At 38.5% G+C, this 17,282-nt stretch overlaps 2 protein-coding genes across 8 annotated transcripts in view; both read left to right on the top strand.

Moving 5' to 3' along the window:
• The first annotated feature begins 2,651 nt into the window (after nucleotides 1-2,651).
• Nucleotides 2,652-10,503, top strand: LOC121303502 (HAUS augmin-like complex subunit 4). 4 transcript variants are annotated; one of them, XM_041234224.1, is made up of 11 exons: nucleotides 2,652-2,938; nucleotides 3,052-3,147; nucleotides 4,291-4,391; nucleotides 5,262-5,401; nucleotides 5,988-6,119; nucleotides 6,772-6,912; nucleotides 7,186-7,282; nucleotides 8,247-8,392; nucleotides 8,989-9,119; nucleotides 9,244-9,312; nucleotides 9,933-10,503. In XM_041234224.1, exons 3-11 carry the CDS (start codon nucleotides 4,313-4,315, stop codon nucleotides 10,114-10,116), a joined length of 1,119 nt encoding a protein of 372 aa, XP_041090158.1. In that variant the 5' UTR covers nucleotides 2,652-2,938; nucleotides 3,052-3,147; nucleotides 4,291-4,312; the 3' UTR covers nucleotides 10,117-10,503. The 4 variants fall into 4 exon arrangements, with proteins under 4 accessions (XP_041090158.1, XP_041090156.1, XP_041090157.1 ...); XM_041234222.1 differs by having other exon boundaries at nucleotides 2,652-3,147; XM_041234223.1 differs by having other exon boundaries at nucleotides 2,652-3,156.
• Nucleotides 10,504-11,580: 1,077 nt separating this feature from the next.
• LOC121303514 (golgin subfamily A member 2-like) overlaps nucleotides 11,581-17,282 on the top strand; it is a 48,608-nt gene continuing 42,906 nt past the window's right edge. For all 4 annotated transcript variants that reach the window (XM_041234245.1, XM_041234243.1, XM_041234244.1 and 1 more), the window contains exons 1-2: nucleotides 11,581-11,686; nucleotides 15,725-15,844. In XM_041234245.1, the coding sequence (XP_041090179.1) occupies nucleotides 11,639-11,686; nucleotides 15,725-15,844 (168 nt within the window). In that variant the 5' untranslated portion in view covers nucleotides 11,581-11,638. The remainder of the gene's footprint in view (nucleotides 11,687-15,724; nucleotides 15,845-17,282) is intronic.

Below are 17,282 nucleotides of genomic sequence, written 5' to 3'. Positions count from 1 at the left end.
AGTTTAGTGTCCAGTGTCTGTGTGTACCACTGCATTGCAGTTAAAAAATAATAACAAAAAAATAAATAAATACAAAATAATAATACGTACGTTGTGCTTGCCCTCGGCACTTGGTGCTCGGTTCTTCGGCACTCTAGTGTCTAGGCCTCGATGCCCACGGTACCCTCGGGTCCTCGGTAACTTGGTGCTTCAGCGCCCTCTGTGCACTAAAGCACAATACTACAATACTCTCATCCTGATTGTACACAATGCTCTCATCCTGATTGTCAATAACTTTTAGAATTTTGAATGCTTGAATCAGATCACAGCGTAGTCTTCTTTGTTCAAGACTGAATAAATTAAAATGTTTTAGCCTGTCTGCATATGACTTGCCTTTTAACCGGGATAATTCTGGTCGCTCTTCTTTACACTTTTTCTCTAGCAGCAATATCCTTTTTGTAGCGAGGTGACCAGAACTGAACACGATATTCTAGTGTGGTCTTACTGATGCATTGTACAGTTTTAACATTATTTCCCTTAATTTAAATTCAACACTTTTCACAATATACCTGAGCATCTTGTTGGCCTTTGTTATAGCTGCCCCACATTGTCTACATGAAGACATTTCTTTTTTTTTGTATGCAGTAATCGCCAATTGTTTTTTTAATTTCAGGCTCAGCTCACCGCTACCACCCCTGTGCTGACTCGGGAGCGGCTAGGGTGGACACACGCTGTCCTCCGAAGGGTGTGCCATCATCGGCGCACAATTGGCCAAGTGCTGCCTGGGTAGGGAGTGCTTACGTCGGCAGGGGAATCCATGGTTCACCGCGCATCAGCGACCCCTGTGGCTGATAGGGCGCCTGCAGGTCTACAGTGGAGCCATTCAGATCTGTGTTGTCCTCCGGCGCTATAAGTCTGGTGGCCTCGCTGTGGATCCACAGTGTGAAAAATGACGGATTAGCAGGAGCACGTTTCGGAGGATGCATGTTCCAGCCGCCATTTCCCGAGTTGCAGTGTCAAGGATACAGACAATTATTGGGCATACAATATTGGGGAGAAAAACTGAGATGTACCCTACTTAGCTCAATCCAGATGGTTGTCATGCTGATGCGCTGGGGAGACAGCACTGGGTTGATCCCCGGAGCCAGGTTCACAGCCGTGGTGTGTGCTGATGCGCTGGGGAGACAAAATAAGCCGATCCTTAGAGCCAGCATTACACTTCAATGATCAACAGCAGGCAGAAGGATATCTACATCCTCAGATGGAAAGAAACACAAATGGATGGAGATGCAGATGGATCACATTAGTTTACTGTAAAGCTACGTCTTAGTTGGTTCTTATCTTGGCGAGAGCCGAGTTCAAATCAGCATAAAGTTTTAACATCTACTCTCATGTAATGGAAATCAGCATTTTTTATTTGAAGTTACATTTCAGTTGAGCTGTAATAACTTAGCTGTTCTACTTTATTTGTCTTACTTTTCAAAAGAACAATATTTATGACAGAACTTAAACCAGCCACATATGAAATACACTTCCACTGTTAGATCTCTTTAACCATTTTAAAATAATTTAAAATATATATATCTATACCCAACACAGCACATCACCCAGGTAACACCATCCCGTCTGTGAATCATAGTGGTGGCAGCATCATGCTATGGGGATGCTTTTCATCAGCAGGGACTGGGAAGCTTGTCAGGGTAGAGGGCAAAATGGATGGAGCTAAATACAGGCAAATCCTTGAGGAAAACCTGCTACAGTCTGCAAAAGACTTAAGACTGGGATGTAGAATCACCTTTCAGCAGGACAATGACCCCAAGCACACAACCAAAGCGACACTGCAGTAGCTTAAAAAAAGAAAGTGAATGTCCTAGAGTGGCCCAGTCAAAGCCTGGACTTCAATCCGATTGAGAATCTGTGGCAAGACTTGAAGATTGCTGTCCACCAATGATCACCATCCAACATGACGGAGCTTGAACAATTTTGCCAAGAAGAATGGGCGAATATTGCACGATCCAGATGTGCAAACCTGGTAGAGACTTACCCAAAAGACTCACAGCTGTAACTGCTACCAAAGGTGGTTCTACCAAGTATTGACTCAGGGGGGTGAATCTTTACCCCCGAAGTATGATCCATTATGCATTAATAAGTGTATATTATAAAAAATACAATGTGTATTATTGAAAATTGCGATAATTATTAAAAAATACTTTGTATATTTATGTGTTATTAATTAAGCAACCGCTTCATTTAAAAATATGTAAATCTAGGTCTCTTTAAAATTATCTGCTTGTATTTATATTCTTAGCTCAGTTGCAATTTGAATCTAACAGTAGCAGTTAATGTATTTTATGTATTTTTTTACTTATATCCTCTTAAAGTTTATAATTGATTTACGGATATCTAAAGATTATCCCACGGAAAAATGAAAAGGGAGATATTGATATATATATATTGCCGGCAACCTCTGAGGCATTACTGTAGTACTAGCTCTTGCCGGGTGAAAACATCGATCCTAGAAATAATAACACGTATGTCTTAAGGAGAGTGTCTCTAAATAATCTGAGGTGAACTTGTTTAAAAATGTAGTCGTTTTAAAATCATAATGCTCAGAATAGGAAATGAGGCACATTTTAAATTGTACAGACAGGGCATAAGTCGCTACCAGAACGCTTTGAGTTCCCATGACTCACCGCTTCGACCGGGACAGAAGAAAAGGCGGAGTGACTATCTTGTCTGGAATATCTTTAGTATTAAGCTATAATTATAATAAGCGCTGAGATAACTTACACATTTTGTTTTAATATTTGTAAAATCCGCATATTTGTAATAATTAACGTATTGGTCGTCGTCGTCGTCCCCCGTTTTAATTATTAACTACCCCCAAAGTAAAAGAAAATAATAATCAACGGCAAGCTGGGAAAGACCAAATACAACAAAAGGGGGAGAATTTAAATAAGTAATACGTGCTTATAAATCAATTATTGTTATATTATTACCTAAATTGTAATCTAAATCATTGCCAAGGAACACTGTTAAACTAAAAAATATATTTTTTATTTTGATGATTAGACGTTACCCCTTCTCTTCTGTATATTTCGCCAGTGGTGCGGTCTATTCTGACTGCAAACGAGCGCGGTCCGGGACTGGAAAGTGAGACTAAGTCCGGTAACACAAGTACATATATTTTACCTTTTGGCTGTTTATTTGTTTTCTGACACGTTTGAAGTAGATATCTGATCTGGTACGGAGCAAACAATTATTACTATTTACTGTGCAAATGATAAAATAAGTCTCAAGCTTTCAACGCTAGTAGTGTTGTTATACGCAAATACGTGCGATAAAGCAATTTGTTACTTGTCGTTACATTATGTTTACAGTAAAATGTAATTTTTGTAAAATGTTGTTGATATAACGTAAACATCTTATATGTTTTAGATAGTGTAAACAAACTGGAATGTCAACAGTATGTTGCGCGGAAGGCTTTTAAGTTATCTGCCCTGCATAATTTGAGCTGCAGGTAGAACTGTATACTGTGGTCTTTTGATATGACATATATGAACTACACAAAAAGTGGAATGTTTTTGTCTGTTCCTCGAGACAAAGCTAATTATGTTTTTAACATGCCCTTTTGGACACTGCAGACAGCAGCATTAAAACGGTGGTATTTTGTGTTTTTATACTGCTTGATGCCAAAAAAGTGCATTTCCTTTGTTATGTTAAACCACAACAATGAACCACGTAAGTAATCACATGGACAAAATTAAACGAACTGCTGATGCATGTGCATATCACACAGTAATGCAAAATTCAGCGCTACAAGAAATGGTTACTTTCGAAACATTCGGTGCTGTTTTTTTTTTTTTTCATTGACCACATGGGCACTATTTAAAACACAAATAAGACTTCAGTGTGGTACTATATTCCAGTAAGTCTTCTGAAAATGAAACTCACAGTCTTCATCAGTCCACAACTGCACATTACAATTAGAATTCCCAATTACATGGAGTGGGATCATAACCAAAAATATCATGTTTTATGACCACATGAATTAAGCTTTTCAGTTCTAGTTTCCAGAACTTTTAACACTAACCCTAACCTACTTCACTGCACTGAACTGCATTTTCCCATTTCCCATCGATACCATTCTACATGAGTTTTGAACTATTGCATGCCAGCAACTATAGAGATGGAATGGCCCTAAATGGCCCATAGACTATTTGAAGACTGCGTGCTGTACCATTGGGTTTTGCCTTACATTCCCAATCTCTATTTGACAATATCTCACATTTGTGTTTGCATCCTCTCCAGGATTTTGAAGACTCGTCTCTGGATGTCTGCCTGGATGTCTGTGTGTCCGGACCCTGCCTCTGTTCCCTCGCTGGCCAGGGGAGATGGCCTGCACGAGCAAGGTGGGAAGCCTGTCCTACCTTCAACCCTGGCTCTTACATCTTCTCATACAAACACTGGGTCCCTACTAAGCTCATTTACAATTCAGTTAAAATAAAAGATGTGTTTGGTTAACAAATAACATTCAATTCCACAATCATTTTCCTGTAGCCCCATGTTTGTGAATGGTGTGCTTTGATTAGCCAGGAGGGCGCTTTCATAGTATTTAATCTAGGCAGGGCATTGTAGGAATACTGACCAGTTGTGTCTCTACCTCATAGCTGGGGAGACCTTTCTTCCTGCCTTTATCCCTGTCTTTTACATAGATGTCATACACAGTTTAGCCTGAAGTGAGTTGGCTTGTAAAATGGCTGCTAGTTATTTTACAGGAAAAAAATGATAAACAAAAATCAGTTTCTGAAATTTTCTGTTTGTTAAGTTACGGTTGCCAGAGTACAGAGAGTGCAGAAATGAAAGTTACGTCCCTTGTGTTTTTTCATATTTCTAGGAACAAACCCAATCTATCGTAACGATGATTGATTGACATGGTAGAGGTTGTAAAGGAACATACCTCTAGTTAGTAATCCTGGTAAATAACTATCCAATCAAGGACAACAGAGAGTTGTAGAGGTCATGCATAATAAGGTATTAAAAATAAATTCAAAAGAAAATATTGATACTCCTTTGGTGGTTATAATACAGTACAGTAGAGACGTCTCGCAGTACTACTCAGAATTGTACTGGGCTAAATCATGTTTGTTCAGCCTTGGTTTGGAACACCTTTCCTGTGCTGGGGATGCATATCCAAGCCAGGGGATAGTTCAGGCTGGTGTGTGTGTATGTACTTCACACTTTAGAGGTTTAGTAACTGAGACTGGTCTCTACTCCCACAGTGTTGACGTCTTTACCCATGTGTCACTTGAGTGAAGATGACCTTTCCCAGAATCCTCAGTTCTCCAAACTGCTGTCTGCACTCTCACAACGCATGGATGAAACCGGACTGACCATACAACTGAAGAAAAAACTACAGAAGGTAAGAGTTGTACATGAGCAGTGCAGGTTCAAACAACAGAGTGATGCCCTGTGATGCAGGTACACGAGAGGGTGTTCACCTGCTGGTATAGTTATGTGATGAAACTGCATGGGCATTGGTTTCAGTGATGCCACATTCTATAAATGTAGGTAAGCAAAATAATGTTATTTATTTTTCTTGTTTTGTATCAGGTCACAGGAAGATATTACTAATAAAACAATACCATCCAAACCAATACAATGTAGATTGACAAATAAGGACTGTTAAAATGATGAAAAGCTTGATCCTTATAATGACTAATAATAATAATAATAATAATAATAATAATAAACTTTATTTTTATATGACGCCTTTCATCGTGGACCACCACAAAGCGCCTTACAAGATACAAGACTAAAGTGGTTTCTGGTTTGAAGCTGCATTGAGTTTGTTTCTACTGTAAAAAAAAAAACAAAAAAAAAAAAAAAAAAAACATGATGTTAATGATAATTAGATATTTAAATCATTCAGTGAAATGTTCTATTGGTCTTGAATTTGTTTTTTTATTGGTCTGGTTGAAAGGAATTTAAACTGAATTTCTTTGCAGGCTGAGCGGGAGGTTCAGTTACAGAAGCTGTCCTGGCTGAGATCAGAGAGTTTGTTTTGTTTAATTCAGGAGATGATTCAGGAATATCACATCAGAAAACAGGATTCACAACTGTTGCACGAGGATTGCAAGGTACAAAGGTAGAAAAACAAAGGGCTAGTGTTCTGAAGCCATCCCAGTTTTCTCTCAGGAACTTCATAAAACATATCCTTACTGCTTTCTGTGGCTTCTTTCTGTCCATGTTTATTGTCTACACTATTAGGGGTGCTATAATATAATATTCACTTTTATGACTAGCCAGGAAAACAGGCTAAAAGGTTCTCATAAAAGTTCACTGTAAAGAAGGAACCAATCAGCATTTGTTCAAGCCCTCAAACTGCAGGGGGCTAATCAAGAGGGGAATTTCATGGAAGGTTTTAGCCAAGAGTATGGGTGGCTTTATAACTTGACGAGGGGGAGGGACATAGTTTTCTTCTCTATTATTTTTGGGTATAATTTATCTTGGCAGCTGCCGGTTTCATTTGAGACTAAATGTTACAAGAAGGTCAAAGATAACCTATACAATATGTAGCACTTTTCACACGTGTATGAAGTGTGACTCGAATAGTGCGCATGGCTATTTAGATTGTCATCTGAAAGTCAGTTTTTTTTTTTAAAGTTAGTTATGCTAAGCTTTATGTTATTTCTGCCTCAGGTTTAAAAAGTTATCAATTATTGGAAACACAGAATTAATTGTTTTACACTGGATAAAAATAACAAATCTCTCTTTCTCTGTCTTTTTTAGTTCTATGAGACTCTTGAACAGTGCTTACTGGTGACACAGTGTGTGAGGGAACTGGATCCCAGTTCAACCACAGCGGAAGACAAACCACAGCTTCTGGGCCTCAGCAAGCAGAATGTTCTCGATCGCATGCCACCTGATCAGGTAGGGACACAAACAAAAGCCACAAGAAAACCACAAATCATGTTTACTTTTTTTTTTAAATCCATAACTTCAAACACTGATGTAAAATGTTTACGTATTGTTTAATAACTAGTAAGTTTTACCTGAAGAGAGAACATTGTCAAATATTTTGATGTGTAAATTTCTTTGCCACGGAGCAATTAAAGTTTTCTTGCAAAGTGGCTAACTAGCACTGTAATAATTACTCTGTACTGTATATTGAAAAATCAAGTTATTATTATTTTTTTTTAACAGGATGCCAAGCGAATGAGGCAGCGATTGGTGAGAGAGTTTGAAGACAGGTTGAAGAAGAAATGTTTTACCATCCTCTCGTACTACCAGCCAGACTGGGGTAATTGCACCATTTGTGCAGTACTAAGAAAAATACAACTTTTATAGAGCCCCTTTTATCACTAGTGATCTGAAAGCACTTTACAATAAAAACATTAAAAGAATAAAACAATGGGACCCATCAAAACCCAAAGGCTCAATCTCACCCTGTCCAGTCATGATACCCCATCCCGAGACATCGAAGCCACAAGGCCTAGCCAGTGGTGTGGTGGTAAATAAAAAAGTAGTTAAACGCCCCTGTTTGGTGGAGTTGAACAGATAGATTGAACAGGTAAGCAGGAACACATACATTGTTATTGGCCCTCAGCCAACCAGAGCCCCCCATACATACCAATCACAGAACACACACACACAAAGGGAACACACAGTCCAGTGGCCACACCCCCTGCTCCCGTCACAGTTCGGACTGAGAGCTCTCAGCTGTCAGTCTTGCGTACAGCAACACAACACAGACACTGTTAAAATATATTGTCTTTAACCCAGGATTTGCATATCATAGGAGAGTAGAAGTGAGTAAACTCTGTATCCCTTATGTGGAAGTGGGTAAGTGCTATATTGCCCAAATGAAAACTGGGCAAGTGACATTTACCTGCGTATACCCTTCGCTACACCGCTGGGCCTAGACTTTAAAAGCCACAGTGTACATCTCCTGTTTGATGTACAGTATTGCAAGCAGGGTTGGGGCAATTGATTTATTTTTTCAATTCCAATTCAGTTACCAATTCCTTTTTAAAATTAATTTCCAATTCCAATTCCCACGTCCTAGAGGCCTTGGAATTTGAATTGATTACAAAGGAATGGGAATTTGAATTGATTTTAAAAAGAAATTGGAATTGACCCCATACCTGATTGCAAGCTTGAATGTTGAAAAGGAATTATGTGTTCACAGCAAGTGTTCATGTTCAATCATGCACTTGTGTTTGTTTTGATTCTAAAGAAGTGCTCATTTATCCTTCCACCACCAGAGGGAGAAAGTGAGGGTCTGAAGACCTTGAAGCTCTCAAGACTGCCAGAGAGCCTGGAGAATGAAAGCAAGAGACTAGAGAGCCAACGAGCAAAAGAAAGAGAGAGTGCCCTTCTGCTGCACAGGCAGACTCACTGCTACCTCACTGTGAGCTCCAGTTGGTTGTGTAGAGTCTAAAGGAATTACATTTTCGTACTTGTTATTAGCTTTAGTTTTATATTATTATCAGTCACCCTTTTGGTGTGCTAAGAATCTTTTGGTCTTTGCAAATATTTCAGATGCAGTCTTATAGACAAACAGCTGCATCTTGATACCCATGCTTTAAGTCACAAGGTCTGATTGCAGCTAGAGAGTTTAAGCAGCTTTTCATCTATTGTGTTGTGTTTGAACAAATGAAAGTATAAAATACAAGCAAAGAATCAAAGGTGCTTCAACTGAGCAAAAGAGGGACCAGTTATAATATTGTAGTTCTAGTAAGAGGAAATTGAATTTAAAACTGTTGTGGTCCACAGTCTTGTCCAGTTGTACAATACAGTATATATTCACTGCATTTTTTAATAGTTTAGCCCTCAGTGCACTCCGCTTTGTCCAGAAGGCGGTGAGTTGGTTTTGGGAAGAGGTGATTGTAACTTATGTGATGGTATTGAGGAGATTTCCTGTATCTCCATTTATGATTGTATTTGTAAGAACGTGTAAGGCTGTGATGTAGATTTCTTACCATCCCCGTATCTCTCTCCATGCAGGAGCTACTGGGCTGTATACAGATCTTGCAGTCGCTCATCTTGGATCACCGACTGAGGGCTCAGAATGATCTAGATCGAAAGAAAACCCAGTATATGGAGGCCAAATGTCAAATCATCATTCTTAAGATCAGGTCAGACAGCCATAAGACTGCTTTACCCATAAAAAGACATATTATTGGAAAATTACCTTGGGAGCGATGTGTACAGGCTCTTAATTGCATAACAACCATAGCTAACTATCCTTTTTTTCTGCAGGATGGAGATGTTGCAGGTTCAGTTAGACACCTACACACCGAAGAAGATAGCTGTGCATCGCACAATCAGGTTAGTGAGAGGGTTCTTGTGCAATTAAGCAAAAGCTCACTAGAATATGTATGAACCGCCATAGCAATCTACACCACAATTCTCTTGCCTCGTGCTGTAATTGGTATGTTTTTTAAGTCGGTCAGTTGTGAGTTGAGTGGTTGATCTACTTTTCAGATGCATGACACCGTACCAATTTTCGTATGTGGAACACAATAAAGACGTTACAATGTAATAATGTAATTCCTGAGTCAATGAGGAAGTTTATTATTAACGAGGAACATGCCACAGCAATGTCATTTTCACTGCTGTGCTACAAGTGTTTTAATTCTTTATTTATCTGCCTCTGTGTGATATAACCATTGTAGTCCAGTGAAAGAGTATTGAGAGTGGGGTGATGCCTCCGTGTGAAGTGTTTCATCATCAGTAAGCAGTGGTTTTAGACCAGGTGTCGTTAATTACTGTCATCGTTTCCTTCCTTGACTAATAAGAGTGGCTGACCACCAAAGACAACAGTGGGAGAGAAATGTCCAGTAGTTGTATAATTAATATACTCTGGTTCTTTTTTTTTTTCCTTGTTTTTTCCTTTGCCAGCAGCAACAGCTGCAATGCTTGAACCTCTCTCTGTCCCTCTCTTATAGAGACACTCTGGAATCAGCCCTGAAATCAGAGCAAGTTGAGCGGCAGTCATCTGAAAGAATGTTGTCGTCATTTGAGATTTTGGGGCAGGACTTTGAAGCACTGGTGAAGGAATACTCCCGCCTCCGACAGGAAATAACGAACAAGAAGTGGGCCCTGCAGGAATTCTCCCAGTACAACCACTGAACTGGCACCAGTGCCAGACAGATACCTCCCTCCTCTATACACCACAGATATAGTCCTCTAGTTAGCAGCTGTAAAAGAATAATCCACTGCGGAATGGACATTTAGCCTCACCAGCGGAAAGTGCTGCCATTCATTTTAAGCCTTTTTGAGGAATATGGTTTAACAAAATAAACAAAAGTGATGTGGAATATGGATTTTTAGGTTTTTCACTTGTGGATGTATTTATAAATGATCACTAATTTTAAGAAGCAGCAACCTGTTTGACATGGGTGTCACCTCATTTACTGTATGTTGTACTATCTGGAGGCTGCTGCTGCAAAGTTTAATCTGTAAAGTAATAATAATCAACTCTGGTATTTCTTATGTGTAATAAAACTTGTTAATAAACTCGAATATGTCATTTTTATTACCATATATGTATATGTGTGTGTGTGTGTGTGTGTATATATATATATATATATATATATATATATATATATATATATATATATATATATATATAATTCACACACGAGTTTATTTACCTGTACAGTTACATGTCAAACTGATTTTTTTGAGGATGCAGCATCGACAATGGTCAGACAAAGTCCCGCATAAAAGATTAATTCTCAAACCGAACGCAGTGGGGATCCAAGGAAATGCATGGACATGGATTAGATAGGTTAAAGTGTAGAAAACAGAAAGTACTGATTAGAGGAGAAACCTAAAATTGGAGTGAGGTAACCAGTGGAGGTATTAGGTCCTCTGCTATTCCTAATCTACATTAATGATTTAGATTCTGGTATAGTAAGCAAACTTGTTAAATTTGCAGATGACACAAAAATAGGATCAGTGGCAAACACTGTTGCAGCAGCAAAGGTCATTCCAAATGATCTAGACAGCATTCAGAACTGGGCAGACACATGGCAAATGACATTTAATAGAGAAAAGTAAGGTACTACATGCAGGCAATACAAATGTGCATTATAAATATTATATGGGAGATACTGAAATTGAAGAAGGAATCTTCAACTTCTAGGAATTTATGTTGACTCAGAAAAGCCTTCATCTAGAGAATGGGGGGAAAAAGGCCAACAAGATGCTTGGATATATTGTGAAAAGTGTTGAATTTAAATCAAGGAAATAATGTGAAAACTTTACAATGCATTAGCAGTGGGAGGGGCAGGATGTCCCTAGCAAACTACCCTGATCATGTAAACAAACGGGATAGTCAATAATTTTTAACACGTTTTAAAGTGTCCAGAACTGAATGTAGGACATTTAAAAAATATTCCAATGGCACTACTGCCAATCGATATTCTTTCTAAAAGTTACCTTGTTGCTATTTAGGGTTTGATTAATCTGTGACCGGCGATACGTGGCAAACCACTGACAATAACGGGACAACGGGAGAACCCGCCTGCCTCTCGCTGCCTTCATACTGTCTTTTGTAAAGCAGTTGCCTGGCGGTGGTTTGTGAAATAGCTCTGCAGATCTCTTATTGATGACGTGTTCCGTTCGTTTACGTCCAGGTTGATACAGAATGGCTGACGAAAACAGGCAAATCAAACTAGCAGCTGCAAAGAAAAAGGTACAAATGTCTTAGATAAATAAACTGCATACTGTAAAGGGGGAAGGGACCTTGGTTTTATTTATCCAAAATATGAACTTGGTAAGGTGTCTCGGACAGAAATCACAAGGACTTCCACGTATACCGGCTTCTCTCCGGCTGCTGACCCGACACTGGAGCGCTGTCTCGGAGCAGCATTGCAGCTGGAAAGACCGGGGTTTCGTGTCGGCCCTATAAGTGAGGTTTAGGCAGAATAACTGTTTTATTTAAAAGATAAAATATGTCATCTTGATATTTCGGCAGAGAAACGACGGGGCGTTCATGTTATGAGTGTCTTTTCTTGTAATGTTAGGTATGCCATGCACTGTGTTTTAATTTGGATCCTTATCAAGTTAGTGACGTTAATTAGCATAGCACTTATCAATATTTGTGTTTTTAAATATATTTAAAAGCAAAACTGAGAATGTCGACCCGTTTGCAGGTTTATTGTTTGACGTGTACAGCTTTATTGTTTGGCGTGTACTGTGGGTGCTATGAGCAGTATCGTGGTTTACATTTAATAACGTGACGCGTATTTATTACTTTGTGTTCTTATATATAAAGATATAGCCTTTTATTTAATAAAGTTGTGTATGTTTGTAATTTATTTACCGGCCCACGAGCCCAACCCAGCCGGAGCTACGACCAGGAAGGAATGTTGTGGTTGCGTTTTGTTACGTCAGTTGTCATTTTTCCCTGGTGTTAATATAGTTCTAACTAGTCATAACAATTCACCGAACAAGAGGCAGTTACCAGACATTTTAATAAAACGCAAAACAATAACAGCAGCACGTTTCTTAAATGCAGATGTAAAAGACAACCTTCCCCTTTTCATCCCTATCCAATATTGTTTCTATTTAACAAAGTAGTTTAATGCAATGCAATGTATAAAAATGCTTCCTCTGCTCCCTCCATCCTGAAGGTCTAAGTATCTCATATAGCACTGCACACGTCCCTGGTATTAGAACATCTTACCCTTGGCTCAGCCAATAATTTTGACAAGATTAATTCTCAAACTGAACGCAGTAGGTATTCAAGGAAATGCATGCACATGGATTAGGGAGTGGTTATCATGTAGAAAACAGAAAGTACTGATTAGAGGAAAAGCCTCAAAATGGAGCGAGGTAACCAGTGGAGTACCACAGGGATCAGTATTAGATCCTCTGCTAATATTATTTACAAACCACCAACCAAGATCATGCAACAGTCTCTTGACACAGGAGTTGTACTGACCGACTGGAGAATTGCAAATGTAATACTGATCCACAAAAGGGGAAACAAAACCGAACCTGGTAACTATAGACCAATAAGCCTGACTTCTATTATATGTAAACTTATGGAAACTATTAAGATCCAAAATGAAAAATGACCTATATGGTAACAGTATCCTGGGAGACAGTCAACATGGTTTTAGGAAACAGAGATTGTGTCTAACTAACCTGCTTGATTTTTTTTTTGAGGATGCAACATCGACAGTGGATAATTGCAAAGCATATGACATGGTTTATTTAGATTTCCAGAAAGCGCGTAACAATGCATGTAACATAAGACAGGTGAAACAAACTGAACAGACAACAAGGCCTGCAACAAAGCAATCATCTGGGTCGTTACGATCTATTTAATTTGAAAGTAAAAATATATGTAAGCATGACAACCTTTATGTAAAAAAATCTAATATACAATTGAACAAGAACTGAGTATTTATTTGTTTCATACAGGATTAAATGGCAGTGTTTATATGATAGTGAGAACAAAATCAAGATAAAGAAAGAAAATGTCTATATATTGAAATATGTATTTATTGTTTATTTTACCAAATATATAGGCTGTCCTTCAACGTTGCTAATTCTCAGAAAAATGTATGTTCCTTTTTGCCTAGTGTGGACAACAAATAGCATTACTCTCATCAACCAGTATTGAGAGGAACCGTAATTTCTAGTGCCAATAGGGACCACAATGAGCGTTATACTGACAGGACACCAACATTGTTCAGAGCTCAAGTTCAAAATCTCAGAATGATGATGAATGATGACTCAAACTCAGCTGGCTGACTTCATCTTTCAAAATACTGCTTGTCTCAACTAATGGTGTAGCACTGACAGTAACACAACACGCTTGCAGACTGCATGTCAGACTTTTTTTTAACATTTATAACAATATATAGATGTCACAATAAGTGCATTTGGTAGTTATCCATGTTGACAGAACAAGTTAATTGTCATTAAACTCGCATGTCCTGTAACATACATGTGCCTGGATAAAACTCCCTGGGGTTCATGCGGCTAGTGCATTTTAAAATATCAGTAAATCGTTTAATGTAAATGATACAGGGTTAAAATAAATGCATTCCCTATCCTGAAAACACATAAACTGTCCTTGCTGTATAGAGTCTGGCAGCTCTCGCGCTTCGCTGTTAACTTGGTGTGAGGAACTGCTCTTCCTCTCAATTGTGTTAAGGAACATGATCGTGTCCACATTTTGCTTTCATTTAAGCGATGACTGGCATTTGCTTACAGTCTGCCCAGCATTACTGAATACCTGCTCACTAGGGACTGACGTTGCCGAGATGCTTAATACTTCTGACCAAAGATACAACTTTTGGAATGACCTTGGTTGTTTTTCTTCATTTTTAGTAATTCAGATTCATTAAATACAGATTTTGTATTTTGTACTTGTTTGTACACCAGGTTCAGGCTCTTTCTATTGAATGACCTGCACGCCGTGAGCGCTTCCTAAGAGTAGCGAGTAAAGCTCAGAGCTGCCTCGTTGGAGGTCCAAAATGGCTGACCTGCATTAACAGTGCAGTGGCTGCAAATTGATTTTTTCAAATATGGATTTGTATGCTGAACACTTGTGTGAGAAGTAATATTTTTGTAGTCATTTTGGCTTTTTAAAACTGATTATGGTATTTTTTTTTTATAAATGATGATTTATTTTAGAAATGGAAGCATGGACTATTTATTAACTTGAGAAATGTGATTCGTGCTTCAAGATGCTAAACCAAAAAAAAGTTTCAGTAACTTTACATTACAAAAAGACAGTAGTAGTAATTGCATTAAAAAAAATACAAAAATTGCAAAACTTGCTTAGGCTCCAAGACATTTTCGCCTTTTTTTTACCTTTAGATTTGTGGCTGTAACTAACAAAAATCACAGAAAAAGAAAGTTTTTAGAAAAAATACATTCATTGTTTGTAAAAAATATTTTAGCATGGCCATTTCAAATCTGACAGTACACAATGAAACTTCGACACGTAGGGAACATGGAAAAAAAATTGAACAAATTGAATAATAAATAAGAGAATTATGGTCATATATACAAGAGACCAAAAACAACCAAAAAAAAAAAGATTAGTTGAAAATGTGGAAAAGAAAACAAAAAAGAAACAAAAACCCATTCAAATTATTCGCCCCAGGCATCCTGATCATGTGGCACAAGATGGGGCAGTTCACTGTGGCTGGAATGGCCAGCAAGGTGGCAACCAGGGCTACATACCCCTTGTCTCGTGCATCTGATCCACAAACACGAAAAACAAATACCAATTTATTGGAAAATAGGTCCTTGTGCCTTCGCTGTCGCCATTTCTCTTATTCAGTATAGATTTTGTGTGAAAATGTTTGTTTACTACACGAGGTAGGTCGGTTTCTGTGCCGCAGCAACATTCTAAAACACTTGCATTCAAGCCTGTCTCCTACTATGGTCATCTACTGGAAATACACAAGGGGGACCTTGTTTGAAAACCCTCCCTCACAGGCCTGCGTAAAAAGAGTTGGAGCCAGGTCGCTGGCGGGATATGTAACATTGGACAGACCCTAAAAAGTTAAAGCAACTGTTTTAATACACAGTGATGTATTGGTGCTATTGTGAAACTGCTTGCTCCTAACAGACCGCTCAATAACTGCTAACATGTTATGGGGCGCCAAGAGAGAGCTCTCTGCTATTGAACGCACCCCAGGTTGTTGTTTTCGTGTCATGCTCCTTGCATTTTCCTTTATGCTATTTTCCTTTTGCTTCCCAACAGCTGAAGGAGTATCAGCAGAAAACCACCCCAATATCAAATGCTGGGACCAAGAAAAAGAGGAAGGTGCGAGACGGGAGCCGTCCAGACACCCCCTCCAATGACAGACACTCTCCTGACAACGTGAGTCAAGTAGGAATTCCTTATGAGCAATAGCTTATCTTGCCATGCTCTTTAAATAAAATGCCTCTGCGTGTCTTTTATTAAAGTACTTTGCTAATTTCTGTTTTATTCACTCTCTTTTTTAAATTTCTGTCCTGTCTGTTTCATTACATTTTGCATTGTAATATGTCTGGGTTTTACAATTGAACACTTATATACAGGTAACCACGTCCTTGTTAGGCCTAGAACATTTTGCTTTTGCATGAGCTGAAATAGATCTTCATAACATTTCAAAGTAACGGACAGTGAAATTTGGCATTTGAAATAGCAGCACATAAACTGTTTGAGTGAAAATGTTTTTCTCCCATAAAATGGTGTACTGTACACATGCATTCCTTGTACAGGCACAACTTCCGAAATGCAAGCTGCTGTTTATTTTTTGGAGGTAAGGGACACTGCGGCACAGTCTGTTATCACATGGGTGGACCTTGCCAATATTACACTAAAAATAAATTTGTAGTCTATTTGGCAGCCTCTCCGATCTAAATACTGTACGTTACGTATTTATTTATAAATGATTTTATTAGAAAATGTGATGACATCTTGCCTAAAATACACAAAGCGTTTAACTCTAAATTGTATGTCTACAAAAATGTTGTGATCAAAGTGGTAGCCCATATTTTTAAAATATTTTTGTAATACCACATTGCTGGTAAGACTGAGAAATTTGAAGGTGAAACAATATTCATGATTCAAATAATATAATCTCAGTGCTGAAGGGCCTGTATGAAATGAATTTTCATGGTAATTTCATGGAGAGGTCAGTACTGTTGTACCCAAGGAGGGTTTACACCCCAGGGCAAGGTTCTTTGATGGGGTTTTCGTTGGTAGCTTGCATTACTGCTGTACCAGCTCCCTGTTTTCAGTGTTGACAATCAAGTGTTTGTTATTGGTCTCTTACCTCAGTATGAGGAAGAAAAAGACTTTGCACAATTGTTTCCTGACTTAACTAAAATAACTTGCTATGACTAAAAATGTGATTACTGATATGTGAGCGATCATTTCAAATGGTATTCGAGAAACTTAATTGAAGCGTACAAGGACTGGGATTGTGTTAACACGATCATACTAAAGTGAGCTTCTAGGACCGCGATCGTGTAAAGACGATAAAAAAGCACTTTGTTTTGATGACTTTTAGGGCCACCGTACTTTTATAGTACAGGCTTGAACCCGTATCAGTGGATACGGGAGGGGCTGACGTTCACTTCCTGGCAGTTTTTAAAAATTTTTTTTTTTGTGTGTGTGACGTCACTGAGAGGGGTACTTGGTGTCTAAAGGCCGGAGACAGTTTACAGCAGCCCGGCAGAAACAAAACATCTCAGGAACTTGTTTAGCGCTAATAAAAAAGGGTAACCACTGTAAATCTGGTGTATTTGTAATAATACTAATTATTGTTGTT

Source organism: Polyodon spathula, chromosome 33, assembly GCF_017654505.1.
Source record: "Polyodon spathula isolate WHYD16114869_AA chromosome 33, ASM1765450v1, whole genome shotgun sequence".
In the NCBI taxonomy this organism is placed as follows: Eukaryota; Metazoa; Chordata; class Actinopteri; order Acipenseriformes; family Polyodontidae; genus Polyodon; species Polyodon spathula.
This window is presented reverse-complemented; position numbering and strand designations above follow the sequence as displayed.

What these genes read in the sequence shown, in the direction of transcription:
- LOC121303502 (XM_041234224.1), top strand. Translation starts at nt 4,313, where the DNA reads ATGTCTGCCTGGATGTCTGTGTGTCCGGACCCTGCCTCTGTTCCCTCG. An exon ending in TGTTGCACGAGGATTGCAAG is followed by an intron (nt 6,120 to 6,771) that starts GTACAAAGGTAG and finishes TGTCTTTTTTAG; the next exon opens with TTCTATGAGACTCTTGAACA. An exon ending in ATCATCATTCTTAAGATCAG is followed by an intron (nt 9,120 to 9,243) that starts GTCAGACAGCCA and finishes TTTTTTCTGCAG; the next exon opens with GATGGAGATGTTGCAGGTTC.